Source organism: Epinephelus lanceolatus, chromosome 23, assembly GCF_041903045.1.
Source record: "Epinephelus lanceolatus isolate andai-2023 chromosome 23, ASM4190304v1, whole genome shotgun sequence".
NCBI classification, from domain to species: domain Eukaryota; kingdom Metazoa; phylum Chordata; class Actinopteri; order Perciformes; family Serranidae; genus Epinephelus; species Epinephelus lanceolatus.
The window spans coordinates 27,765,790-27,780,384 of NC_135756.1; the positions used below are offsets into that span (position 1 = coordinate 27,765,790).

General features: G+C 43.8%; 1 protein-coding gene across 2 annotated transcripts in view; it reads right to left on the bottom strand.

The window, feature by feature from the left end:
• Positions 1-322: 322 nt before the first annotated feature.
• gas2l3 (growth arrest-specific 2 like 3) overlaps positions 323-14,595 on the bottom strand; it is a 30,729-nt gene continuing 16,456 nt past the window's right edge. For both annotated transcript variants that reach the window (XM_033615200.2, XM_033615199.2), the window contains exons 3-9: positions 9,545-9,731; positions 7,910-8,028; positions 7,406-7,547; positions 4,877-4,940; positions 4,655-4,796; positions 3,593-3,697; positions 323-2,554 (exon numbers count right to left, since the gene is read on the bottom strand). In XM_033615200.2, coding sequence (XP_033471091.2) covers positions 1,166-2,554; positions 3,593-3,697; positions 4,655-4,796; positions 4,877-4,940; positions 7,406-7,547; positions 7,910-8,028; positions 9,545-9,731 — 2,148 coding nt within the window. In that variant the 3' untranslated portion in view covers positions 323-1,165. The remainder of the gene's footprint in view (positions 2,555-3,592; positions 3,698-4,654; positions 4,797-4,876; positions 4,941-7,405; positions 7,548-7,909; positions 8,029-9,544; positions 9,732-14,595) is intronic.

The following is a 14,595-nucleotide window of genomic DNA, read 5'->3' on the forward strand; positions in this document are numbered from 1 at the left end:
AAACAAGAAACAAAAGCCTCACTGATAATATATATACTGTATATACTCACACATACACAAACACCACATAGAAAACTAGATTTTTAATACACACAAACATTAGAAACCATATAAAAACACGTCTATACAGAGTCGATTCTGCTCTGAAAGGGTTTTTAGAGTCTGTTAAAAAGAAAAGAGGCGTTTGATCAGTAGTTCATCTGCGACTCTGGATTCCTTTCTCTGAGGAACCAAAGTCATGAGTGCTCGTACACACTGTGCAATTTTCATCAGTAAAAACCATTACCCCCCCCCCCCCCCCCCCCCCACCACCACCACCACCACCACCACCCACCGATCATCTAATACATTCTAATGCCGCTCAGAAATGAGACTTCTGATGAAGGCACACGACAGGAAGGCTTGTTCCTGATGACGCCTTGTCTGGTGCCATCAAGACAAACCTCCCACCTAGATATCATTTATACAAAAATCAGACAAGTATTACGTCTGGCTGTCCACCAGTGGAAAGTATGTTCTCACCAGGGAGAGAAATTCACCAGAAACCATGATTTGTGTTCCAGTTTCATCACTGAACTCCAGAAATTCCACAACTTTGGTAACCTGTTGGAGCAAACAGGACTCAGGAGCTGCTTTGCTACAATTAAAAACTGATCTGTGTCCTGCAGGTGTTCACCTAAGTGTGTTTTACTAAACCATGGCTGTATCCTGTCATGTTATGTTGAGCTATAAGAGCTTTGAGGTTAGTGTTTGAACTATAAAACTCCATCCTTTGTTCTGTAAAAGTCATTAGTAACAGCTATACATGTATCCAAAATAAAAATGTAAACATTGTGCAAGTTGAAGTGTTAACCAGGTTAGCTGGCCTCTCAAAAAAAACAAAACAAAACAAAAAAAAAAAATCAACCATTAAATCACCACAAAGACGACACGTACAGAAACATCTTTGACCCTTTTGGATTAAAAAAAATAAAAGACTATTAAATAACATACAAAAACCAACAAAAATTAATTTGAAGACAAAAATAATGGTCAAATATGAGAAGTGTTTTAATGAGGGTTAGTGATTAAAAAAAAGAGTCTGAGTTCCAACAAGTGCTGCTTTGTGGTAAGAAGCTGTGTGACCAGCCTGCTGGCTTTGGCGACGTCTCCAGAGACCGCCCCGTTACGTCTTCTGCCTCCTCCGACTGTTCATTTCAAAATAAGGCTCCTCACTTTTGCCTTTGCACTGTGGGAGCTTCTTGGCGACGCCCGGCTCGGTCTTGATGGCTTTGACGTTGGCGCTGGTTTTCTGAGGGGCCAGGACTGGTCCTGGAGTAGCTTCAGGTTTTAGAGTTGACTTCCCGTTGATGGGGTTGGTGGTGGCGGCTGCTGCTTGCTTTCGCCCCACCCTCTGAGCTGTGGCTGGTGTTTTCTGATTGGCTTTATTGGCGGGAGAAGGGCCTGCGTTGCCCCCTGGGACCCGCCCGGGGACAGCAGCAGTGCCGCGTGGAGGGGCAGCAGCCGGCGCCTTGCTCGGGGCCGGCCCCTTGGCTTTGGCTGTGACCTCTTTGCTCTTCGGCAGAGAGCTAGTAGGTTTTGGCAGCACCGGGGAGGCTGTCCGTGAGCTGGGTGTGGGGGTCCGGGTTTGGGGAGTTGGCGTCGCTGCAGCTCTTGCGGCCGTCCGCACCCGCCTGGCTGCCTCTAGACGGAGGCGCGAGGCTGGGGAGCCGGGGCGGCGCTGTGCAAGGCGAGAGCGCTGGCTGGCGCCCGTTGGGGGCCGGGCATCTTTAGGGGTGGGTGCCCGTACTGGTGCAGTGACGGGGCGAGGCACAGAGGCAGCGATGGGGGTGGTGCAGGGGCTGGAGGGTTTGGGGCATTTGGAAGACGGCTCAGGGCAAACTGGGCTCCTTGGCTGAGAGAGGGGGCCGCGTTGTGGCGGTCTGAGCTTCTTTTTGGAGGAGGTGCTTGGCTCAGCAGGGGCAGGTGATGGAGCTAGGGATGGAGTCGAAGATGGAGTCAGCGCTCTGCGATGGAGCTGCGCACCCTGACACCCCGGGCTGGGAGACTGTTTGGTGGAGCTTCCCACAGGTGTAGAAGGCAGAGAGGAGGAACCTTTGGTGGTGATGGGCAGGGGCAGCTGGGTGGGCTTCCTGGGGGAAGAAGGCGCCTGCAGGTTCTTCTTGGGTGCTGTGGCAGCACCCTTTCTGGGCAAAGTGGGCGTGCAGGCCGGGGAGGCGGCGTAGGACCGACACGTCTGACCTGCAGCATTTGCAGACGTTGGCTTAGAAGCCGAGCCTGAGGAAGAAGACGACGATGAGGTGGAGGAGGAAGAGGAGGATGAGGAAGAGATGAGGTTGTTGACAGCAGCGAGGGGGTCCATGTCAGGAGGAGGGGGTGGGGCTGCATTGCCGTGGTGACCTCCCAGGCTGGGGGGGCCTTTCTGGAAGGCCAGGATCTTCTGCTCCAGAGTGGTGAACTGCAGCACTCGCAGAGGGTCGTATTTCATTAGGAAGCCGCGCAGTGTGTCCCAGCCACCGCCGACACGCACCATCACATGTTTACCATGGAGCATCTGGAGGGAAATAAATTTGGATATAAAATGTCATCACTTTATCATATATCCTGTTAGACATTTGTGTGCGATTTTGTCATAATTAGTGTATTAATTCTTGAGTTATGCCCAAAACATGTCTCGTGAGGTCACAGTGACCAGCAAAATGTAGTCGCTTCATTGTTGAGTCCAAGCGGACGTTTGTGCTAACTAAGAAATTCCCTTAAGGCGTTCTTGAGATATTGCATTCATTACAATGGGACAGACGGACAACCCAAAAACACTTTGCCTCTGGCGTGGAGGCATGAATATCACAGATCTCTGTGGGAGATCAAAAATCAACAGTGACATATTCCCTCCCAAAATAGCTGCTGTGGATCTATAAATGAGCCTCTCTGTCCTGAGGCTTGGCACCACGTACAGCAGAGTAATTATGATGTAATCGCCTAATGCAATCCGCCGCTACGCGCTGTAACGAGCTTATATGTGTCCAATCACAGCCTCCGGTGATGGAATGAAGACTCCTGCGCTCTTCATCTCTGCCAGAGCTCACACACACACACACAACACAGCTTGTGCTGCCAGAGTGTGTCCTACTACGTATCCTAATAGGATATAAACACAGTATTTATAGTTGTACTACTATAGACCGACTTACTGTGATGTCATACTACAACAACAATCACTTCTAGATAGACTGGCAATAGATTTGGATTAAGGAGATATGTAAAACTGGCAAACTTGTTATTTGTGTTGACATTGTTAGCCCTAACTGTAAAAAGATACAGTTATGAACATGGTGGTTAGACCAGACTGACATGTTGTTGTGTGTATTTTATGCAGTAGTAGTATGTCCTGATTTTGTGCATACTGCAACATCAACATCCAAATGTGTGAACTTCAAAAGCCTGGACACGACCAGGCAGCTACTTCTGAATGAGACAGCTTGGTGACTGACTGGATTGTCTGGAGTACTGAAGTGAGCCAACACATGAGTCTACTCCCACTGCAGAGATTTGTGTGTGTGTGCGCGTGTGTGTGTGTGGTCAGAGCACTCACCCGAATAAAGAGGGTCTTGTCTCCCAGTCTGTAGCGTCCCTCAGACAGGTACTCAATGGACACTCTGTTGGCGCAGTTGCAGGGTGGATCGTCCATGCCGTGCTCCTACAAAGAGGACAATAGGGGATCATAAGGCGGCCATGTTGGAGGTCTTATTGGCAGAAATAGTGGAGTCTCTTTATAGACATATGATGTAGTTATTTCATTTTAGATGATCCAGCGTCACCTCAAATGGCTGGAAAACAGTGATACAATTAAGGGTGTCCAGTTTTTGCTGCTGCATAAGTGAGCAATAATGCAATTACACCCGGTGAAGAGAGCAGTGAGACATGTCTTGTTAAAACTTGTCTCCAAATATGAGATGAAAGTGACAAAGTGATGAAGACACACTGGACTAAAATAAATGCAAACATCAGTTTACCAGCTGCTGATTTGTATCTGAAAAAAAGGGAAAATGCATTTGGTGATAAATACTCTAGTCAGTGGATGCTTTTATCCAAACTGCCTTCCACTTCAATGAGTGCAACTATTTTTAGCCCAGTTGTCTCCTCTGGGAATAAAACCCCAACCCTGACAGTGTTTTACCTGCTGATCTGGACAGGGGAGTAAATAACCCCACCCAACGCTGATGGTGTCCATCAGAAATTATTCAGAAGGTGTTTATTTACTCTGCTACATAAACAGAGAGTTCATCCCTGTGTTTGGCATCCATGTGGCTGTGAGAGTGAGTCACAGGGCGCCGGCAGAGCGTCACGTGGTCAGCTGTGATGCGTCATACCCTGTGGGGCACCGATGAAGCCTCAACTGGGTCGCACATGGACCACCTATGTGAAGCTAACGTGATCAGCTGTAGCCCTTCGACGCTCGTTTGTGCTCGTTTGTGTGGTGAACACTGTCATCTACACTGACGTTAGATGACAGCTCACCAATATTTGAAGTGTTTTGGGGGCAGTAACTGGATCAGCTAACACTTCCTACCTTCGGGTTTTATGATCTGTATGTTTAAAAACAGTGCAGTGTTTATTTCCTGTTTATATTCTCCAGCTGTCAGTCAGAACTCACCCCTGCCTGGTAGAGGCCACCGTGCTGGCAGCAAACGCTGAAGGTTTTCACGGCTGGAGGCGGCTCCTCTGTCATCAGCAGAGTCTCCTCCAACTCAATCTCCTTCTCCAGCTTCACCAGCACAGGAGGCTCCACACCGTACCTGGGAGGCACATAGCACAGGTTACAAGTGCACCTTTGGCCCTAAAATATTCAACCAATCACTTATTGATTCTGACTTACTTGGACACGATGCGGCCGATCTCCAAGAGACAGAGACAAACTTGCCGAGGCTCCTTGTGCAGCACTGAGGCAGAAAACACAACAATTAACAGTAAAATAGTGAGAACAAGCAGCTGCCATCTCTGCTTTCTTTACATAAACACAACTGGAATGCAAGGACAGAGGATGAGGTGCAACAAAATTCACATGTAACATTCTAAAACGTGACACTATGAGCACATAAGATAAAGTTAGTTATTCCCTGAGGGGCTGTTGGGTGATTCATGCAGAAGAGAACAGAGCATTGGGGGTGAACAGCACAACTTTCCAGTCACACAAGGACATTCATTAAACAAAAATATATAGTGAGGAGTAAGAGAATCACAGCACACAGAGAGGTATGGCTTTGTTTCTAAATCGCTCCAATCCATTTTTTTTGGAGAGCCATTACTTGTAATGAAGTGATCCCCCATAGTGGATACTCAAGGCGATTGCACTCCACAACAGATCCTATTAAACCATTAAGAAGTAAGGCTTAAACAACAGAGCTCAACAGAGCTGCAAAGTTATGAGGAGCTTACAGCCACAGTCTTGTCTGTTTTACACAGTTAACATCCTCGAAATAAAGCTCAATATTAACTCCAAAACATGTGGTAATTAAATTCATGTTAGCCTGTGTTCTTATTAAAAAGAAGAGAGATCCAGATAGATCTATATCCTAGCAAATATTTAAACAAACTCCTTATAGGAGCTGTTTCCAACATTCAGAGGGTATCTATGATTTAGAGGTTGTCTGCACAAGGCTCTCAACATGAAGATGGCAGAGCAGGGGGCTAGCAGTTAACGGTGCTAACAGCATAAACGGTTCTGAGAACGTGAACAGTTCTAACAGAGTGACCAGTGTTACCAGCGTGAACACTGGTAACAGCGTGAACGGTGCCAGCAGTATGAATGGTGCTAACAGTGTGAACAGTGTTAGTAGCCTGAACAGTGCTTACAGTGTCAACAGTGCCAACAGCATGAACAGCAGCACTAATAGCATGAATACTGCTTATGGTGTAAATGGTGCTAACAGAATAACAGTGTTAACAATATGAATGGTGCTGACAGCATAAACAGTGTTAACAACGACAACAGTGCTAACGGCGTGAACGGGGAAACTGGAGGGTTGCTGCTTTGCAATAACCATCTCTGCAGTATCGAGTTCCCAACCATACAACCATCCCATTAATTGTGAGCAGCACCATTGGTTGCAAGCACACCAATTGGCACACACAACTGTCAATCATGACGTCAGACCCCTTTTTTATAGCATCAAATAACTGGTTAAAACCAGAACTTATCAAAACAACAACAGATCTCATCTGCTAACATGGAGGGGGCGGGGTTTATGGCCTATCCTACAGCCAGCCACCAAAGGGCGATCAAGATGTTTTGGCTTCACTTTTGGAGAGCTGTTATGTCGTCCATCTTTATTGCACAGTCCATGATCTTTACATTGCAAATAGTGGTTTGCTGCTGTATCAATGCTCTGCCGTATATAGAACCTTAAAGGATTTGTCTGGTCTTGCACAGGACTGCACCGCACTCTGGTGTTGGCCTGATTTTAAAACTGTCTTGGACTCACCCAATGCTCACTAAAGAAATGAAAGCTGAAGAGGAAAAATAGGGGAAGAATTTTCCAATAGGTAAACGGTGGCCAAGCACCTGCAGGAAAACTCATCATGATAGAGTTTCCAAAGTTTTCAAATTCAAAAGTATGGCTTGGCCAATGTGAGACAGGTGTAACAAAGTTATTTGGACTATTTTGTTGCACTTTGATCCCCCCCTACCAGAGGATTAACGTGACATTTTTTTGTTCTGCTTGTTTGGATAAACAAAACTTGAACTTTGATTCCTTCAACTTTGCAGTACTAACTGCGCCCTTTACTGGGAATTTTTATCTGGTTGTTTAAGCGGTAGGATTATGTCAAACTATGTAAATCTTTGCCAGAGCACCAGGAGAAGAACTTTAATAAGTTACTGTGGGTGCTTGCAACAACAGAGATTCATACCTACATGACCAGGAAAGGGTTGCCAGGTCATATCAGCTGAAAACAAAGTTGTTGTTTCAAAAAAACAGTCACATTTAGCTGGACTTTAACAAAATTAAAGCTGCTTTACATGAACTGAGGGAAAGGCTGAAGCCAACATGAGAGTTTGAATAGAAAGTCAATTTGAAAAAAGAGACTGCGGGCTAATTTGGCCTTTTTTCCATCCATTATCTGTAACCACTTATCCTTTACAGCGTCACAGGGGGCTGGAGTCAATCCCAGCTGACTGTAAATATAGATTTTTGAAATTCTATCTATGGCCATTTGTCATTGGACGAGTATTATACCACAACTTGAAATGGATGTAATGGATTCCACATCTGTGCCATATTTTTCATGACAAGAGAGAGGCATTGTGCATCTAAAGCAATAAAAAATACCAATAGAAAGGATGCATTTAGTCCGGAAAAGATGAAAAAAGTTACATAGTTTAAGTGATGTTTGCTGCAGCTCTTACCGAGGCCCTCTGACTCGAACAGATAAGTCTCCTCCACACCGATGTGGCGGCACCAGGCCAGGAAGTTGGCGGTGTTGTCACGAGCGAAGAAGGAACCCGGAGAGGCGTCCCGTTTACATGCAATCTTCCTTGTAGGGAAGAGCTGTTGGGAAAAATAAACTATAAATCATCCTCATCATTAAACTCAGTGTGGACATGTAGTTAACACGTAAATGAGGACTAAAATGTACAAAAAATATAGACAGGTTAATGTTCATGTGAGATGTTTGCACACATGGAGGATGGAAAACAAATGACAGAGCTTGCAGGGAGATCATCATGACATTTTGATTTACAACAGCAGGAATTTAATGCGCGTTAACTCATCTTCAAATGAACTGAGTCATAGATTTGTTTATAGTGTGACCTGCAGAACCCTCCCCGAACATCCCCCCCATGTGTGAGCATGAAAGTTGTCCTTTGGACGACGGTCCTAGCTATTTTCATCGCTGCCGTGTGACTCACCTTGCAGAGTGCGGAGGGGCAGCTCTGGGCGATCTTGGTCTGCAGCACACCGATAAGCTGGCAGAGCTTCACACCGTTATTCAGCTCCTCCATGAAGAACTCTGCTCTCACCTCTTCGCCTGGAAAAGTGAAAAGATACAGAATTAAATGCAAAAATCATCCTTTTATTTGCAAGATAATAGATGAAATTAACAAAACTAAAGATAAATTAATACAATTACAGCCCAGATTTAACAAAAAAAATCCTTTTTCACTTTGCAGTTTTTCTTCTTCTTCAGTGTCCTTTGTCGTAAGACCTTACAAAAAGACTGTTGCCTTTCAACAGAGGACTCCTTAAGGACTTATGGCTCTCCCACGACCCCTTATTGTAAATCACCGCCCTAGGAAACTAAACAAAGGCCATCTGAACTGAATTCACATTGGGAACAAAATCCAAAATAGCCATAACACTAAGTGACAAAAGATTGCCCCACAAAAGTTTATTTTTCAACTACAACAGCCAAGCCTCCGGGCGTGAAACTTTACCCGCGGCACGCCACCTGTTTCTGCAGCATCCGGCCCCTCGGGATCGACGACCAGATCGGTCAGACAGTTAAAAAATGTGGGATACAGGTCATCACGGTCACGCTACCAATAACTCTTGTTGAGTGTTTAGTACCTGCCCACATTCCTCATGAGAAAAACTTCGGCTTCTAAAAAAAAAAAACAGTTTCACCAGTTGACAATAGAGTCAGTTTCCAGTCAGCTTCAGTTTCCTCACTGCTCCATTGTATGGCAAGGGACAATACATGTCAGTATAATAGTAGAGACGGATGAAATGAGGGATTTTGTTCCACTCCTGTTTCTATGGTTTGCTGAGGCACTGTTGGAAATGGCAGCATCTAAATCCAATTACATGGGAGACCTGTGTCAATTGTGCTTTGGTATTTTCCTAGCCTCCAGGGGGAAACTGTGCACAGTGTTGATTCACATTTGCACAGGTTGCCATTACAGCAACTACAATACACCAGAAAGAGAAAAATCAACATTTGTCTTCAGCAAAATATGTCAAAATGAAAAAATACCAGGCAGTCAGAGGGGCCAAATTCCAACCCTACGTATTTCATGTACATAAGAACAGTGTTGCCTCTTTTTAGATTGCACGAGTGAAAATTAGACATCCTTAACATTTGTTGTGTTACAGTTCAGAATGATGAAGACAGTTGGAGAACAAACAGGTACAAAATAGGATGTAGGCTCTGCAGCACTGATCCTAAAACCTATGGCCCCAAGCCAAATCTGGGCTACAATTGGGTGCCAAGTGGCCTGCTGACCATTTTGTAATTCACAATGAAAACAAGCCAATTAACATTGGGATTGTTTTTGTGTATTTTGAATAAAAATAAGGTGCTATAGTTTATAGAAAAAACATTAAAATATAGATCACTTCTTACCTTGACAACTTTCATGTTGTCCCTAAATTATGTAGAGATTTTTAGTCATTCTGTTATCTTAAAAAATAGTGCATATAGCTGGCATTCATGGAAAAAAAAATCCCCCCTGGACCCTCTTTGGTTTAGGCTGAGCCCTGAATGTTTACATCTGGTTCCGCCCCTGGACAAAACCAGTAGTTCATATCCAACATGCAGCTCTTACCCAGCATGCCAGTGAGCCAAATGGCCAGGTCCTCCTGCATGGGCACCAGGGTGGCCTCATGTCGCACTGCCAGCCACTGGTCGTACTGGAAGACATCTGCGAGGCCGGGGCCGTGCCGCTGTGCTAGTGGGCTGCGAGGGCTCCTGGGGCTCAGCAAAGGGGCGTCGAACTTCTCACCGAACCATACCTAGAGACGAGAAGGGAGAAGCATGGATGATTGGTAACCAATTATGGATTCAACAAAAATCAAGGTGTTCTGGGGTTTTCATGATACCAGAATTTTAAACTTCGATGCAATCCTTGTCCTAGGCACACTTTCTTTCTTTATTCTTCATTAACAGAAAAGTCACTGAACACACACCTCCAGTCAGGTGGTGGGTTCGTTGCTGAAGAGAACAACGTAACAGCCATAGATGTAGCCTTAGGTTGAAAATCTCATTGTTGATCTGTCTTTTCTTTAAATAGCTTCGGTACTTTCGATACTATCAAATGTATAATCAACAGAGATCGTATCTTTTTAGAACCGAGGTATCAAAAAAACTGTCGTAGTTGTAGTATTTGACAACTTTAAGGTGTTCTATGGGAAAAAAATGGAAGTAACCACCAAGATCTCGGAGGAGGATCAAATTAATACGGTCTACATCATCTCCCTGTATGACTCAAAGGATTAGAAACACAAACCCGAAACTCTGACAGAATGTTTAGAACAGATTAGTCTCAGTAAGTGGGCGGCCACACTAATCTGATCTGAGTGCTACTCCCTCACTTAGTCATGGTTTTAAGATATTAAAGAAATACTTGCAGAACCAATTTACTCTCTTCACTGAGGCGTTGTGAGAGAAGTCTGGGCATGTCCTCACTTCACTGTACAACAGACGTTGACAAACCTATAGAATATATTGGTATGGATGGTTTTTATTTAACCCTGAGTATAGCTTAGCAGTTTCTCCACAGGCAGCAGTCTCTATGAGCCAACGCATTATCATACTCTAGTTACCACTCAGCATTGCTCTGTGAGAATATCAGAGGAATTTTAGTGACCCATCCATGCAGAGAGGACGTGTCAGGGATGCCGTCATACCACACTTCACTTCTATGCTCTGCAGCGCGCTCTAACACTGCCACTGGGCCTGCTAACCACTGTGGTTTACTCGGAGTAAAAACCACAGCCTCAGCTTTATCTCTAACCCCACTATTATATTTTTTAACATCTTTCATTGTCCACTGTAAGAGTCACTACCTCAGACATTATTATTTTTTCTTTTGTTGCAAATCCTACAGTCTCTGCTTTCCTTTTTAAAGGCTTTTGCAGTTGACTGCTTAAATGGGTGTCTAGCAATGGTTCACAATGCGCAGCTCAGTGCCTGGAGCGAACCGCTGATCACTGATGTCCCATCATATCCATCTCTATTGTCACACCCTTCCCTCCCATTCCCTTCTCTCTCATACTCCAGCCCTGCACTGTCTTTTACACTGACAATTCACTAAGGCTTTGATATGAAGGAGAGGCGGAAAATAATACTGGGATACTGAATGATAAGGGTTTCTATTCCTCGAAAAATGCATGTACGTTATATTTACAAAATAGCTATGTTGTTTCATATCAACTTTTTAATTGTTTGCACGAGACAGAAGGGGCGATCTAGAAACCAGCAGCAGATGTGCACTTCTTGTCCAGACATTACATAACTCACTTCTGGATGACCCCCTCCTCCCGTCCAGTTTGTTGACATCTGTTTAAGATACAGCCCTTAATCTTTGCATCCATCACATGTCATCGAGCAATAATGAGACATTGCATCCACTGTGGTGAATGGGCCATTGTGCTTAAAACAAGGCTCTGTCTTGTTGGGGACTTAAAGTCATAGTGTTGGTTCGGCCAACAAACAGGAAACCTTGTGGCTAGTCGAACAGAGAGACTGTTATACAGTAATGTACTGCTGCTGATAATCAGAGCCGCCCCACATACTGCATGTGATGCTTTGACTGTGTGTGTATATACACACTATATACTCTTCGAATAATAATCTGAGCCTGTCAGTGGCAAAAACAAGCACCTTTAGTGTTTACTGTTTTGCAGCTGCTGGCTGCAGCAGTCTGAGTCAATATCGGACAAATTTCAAAAATTGTTGTTCCCACTAGTCACTTAGTTACGAAGACATGGGAAAATTGGGTCTAGGTTGAAAAATACCAAGGTGACCCTTTAAAGCTAAACGTTTCAGCCTAATAAGGGGGTTTTATTTTACAGAGACAGATTAACTGCAAATAGCGAAGACATTTTAACTTCAAGGGGCTACTCCAATGATTTATTATTGCACTTCTATAAAATTGGGGGATTCTCAAGTCGTCCACGTCCTAAATACCCAGTTCTTTCAAACCCTACTTCTCTAGCTTATAAAGCAGTCTTTTCATTAAAAAATTTAGGTCTCCGGCCCAAGTCGAGATTACTATGATGACATCATCATTATAGGGCCGTTTTCCCAGGGTGAGTTGTACTCATCATGACAAGTAAACTGAACTTCAAGCCCCTTTAACATTCAACTTGAGGGAACTTTGACTCATTTGCCTAATTTAATAAATTCAATGTGTAATTTGATTGTCTGGAGAAAAGTCCTCAGGGCACTTGGTTAGCTAAGTATTTGGGACTAATGTTTAGAATAAACGTCAAAAGGGGACATCACTGCCTTGGGAAAGTTTTTTTTTTTTAAATTCCACACTCGTCCCCATTGGGGTAACATTGGAACCCACAAGGGGCTGAGGGAACCTGCACATAAAACACCTGATGTTCGAAACTGAAAAGGTTACCTCACTTCAAAAGGGATGAGCTGACCCACACGTACACACTGACACTTGTACGCACATGCACATTACATAACACGGTTCAGAAGGGCAAGCTGCCTGCAGTGAATGTCGGGTTCACAACAACATATGTGTTTTTCTCGACATCCAGCTAATCAGAAAATAAGGCCGCGTAGTGTAGCGTATTGAGGTTATGTAAAAGATGACTAAACAGTGAGATAATCCAGTCTCTCACTCTGTCACCTGACTGTATGAAGGTTCACAGAGAACATTCGGCTTTACAGCACAATCGTTTTGTAAACTTAAACCTGCACTACATTAATCTTTTTTTCTTTCACTACTTTGGTCTTATTAGGTGCTGGAATGTGGGTAATCCTGGTGTGAAATGCAACATACTGAAAGGCCTGTATGTTTATTTACGCTTTAGGAGTTTAACTGATACTCTTAACCTGAGCCACTTACACCAAGGATGACTAAACTCCCTGAAACAATAGTCAATAGCAGGAAGGTAACAGGGCAAAGCAGGATGTAGTAATATTCCAAAACTCCAGTGTTGACATTTAGAGAATAAACATATTCGTCAGGTTTTCTTGTAGTATTATGATTTTCTCTTCTTTCTCGTTATATAAGCTGTTCTCATGACCGTATCATATGTTCGCATTAGTACAAAACATGTTCGTCACACCATATGTCAATGATGTTTATGAAGCTTGTAAGCACAGCAGAAGTTAAATGATACCAGCATGCCTTCCCACTACTTTATTAAATATAAAGTATTGTTTCCATCTTTGCAATTACTTCAGCTATTCCAGTTTTCTGACTTCCCATGGCCTGGTGGTTACCTTTGACCTTTCGGGGTCATTACTAAACCCAGAGCTGTTTGGTTTGGCTCCTTGGGCATTCAAATTGGTAAGTGTGTGTGTGTGTGTGTGTGTGTGTGTGTGTGTGTGTGTGAGTGAGAGAGAGAATTTCTACTGCTACCTGATAAGAGACGCTACAAGGAGACAACACCACCCCCACAGTCCTGCTCATTGATGCACATCTGTATGAACTGAGGCTGGGCAATATATCAATAAATCTCAATGTGTAAAATAGGGATGTCAAAGGTTCCATTATTCAGCTAACCATAGAGAATATTTTTGAGAGGTTACGCATGTCAGTCTATAAATAAATTTTGCTACACTTCAGTTTACAGCACTGTGTACCACCCAGGTCAGGTAGAAGCTAGCTCATTCAGCAATTACCGTTCACTGTGGAAATAATGTACCCACCGTCCAGTGTCCCTCCAGGTCACACCGGTGAGTAAAGCAGCTCAATTTTGAGCCGCAAACCCCCTTTTTATGTGTTATCACTGTTAGCTCTGTTAGCAGTGTCAGCACAGCAAGTGGTGCTAACATTGTTAACAATGCTAATGGGGTTTAGCAGGTCAAAATGAGGCCACTACCTCATGGCGGTGACCTGGGTGGAGACTGAAGGGTGGCTACCATGTTTCTGCAGCAACACGTTACTAGCAGTAATAATAAGCAGCGCTGCTAGCTAGCTCCCACCCGACCCAGGTGATGCGCAGTGCAGAGTAGCCAAAGCTAACGTAAGCTAGCCAGTGGATATGGGAGGGTGGGTATTGGGTACTAGTGGGCTATTTCAATAAAGCCAACAGAAAGTAAAATAAATAGGCAAGACATTTACATCACAAACATAAAAATTTCATCACCTATAAATGGGAATTGCTTTAAAGTTTGGCACTAAAGCTCACTGAGTCAAAGGAGTGCCAATTTCATGTCTTTTTTTTTTTTTCTTAAAAAAGATCTGATTAGTTATGGGCTATGGGTGTTGGGCCAACAAAAGCAAAATTAACTGAAACAGCTATCACAATGTTTTGACCAAACACCTCTATTGATTTTGCCGTAATATTGTAGGATTGGCTCTTAGTGCCAATATTACAATATTGCTGTAATATCAATAAAAGGTATTTGGTCAAAAACATTGTGATAGCTGATTTTCTCCATATCTTTCAGCTCTAGTATATACTCTGTGAACTTGAACTAAAGAATGACATGTTGACAAAATCTTAACACCATCAGCTAAACTCAAAAACACTGTCAAACTAAAAACAAGGATTTTTTCTTAGCTTTGTTTCACACGGTTTTAACCACACAGCAACAATTTGGAGCCAACACAAAAGATTTCAAAGGTTTTCTCAGACATCCCCTAGATCAAAAGATCAAAACCAACAGACATTATACATTACAATG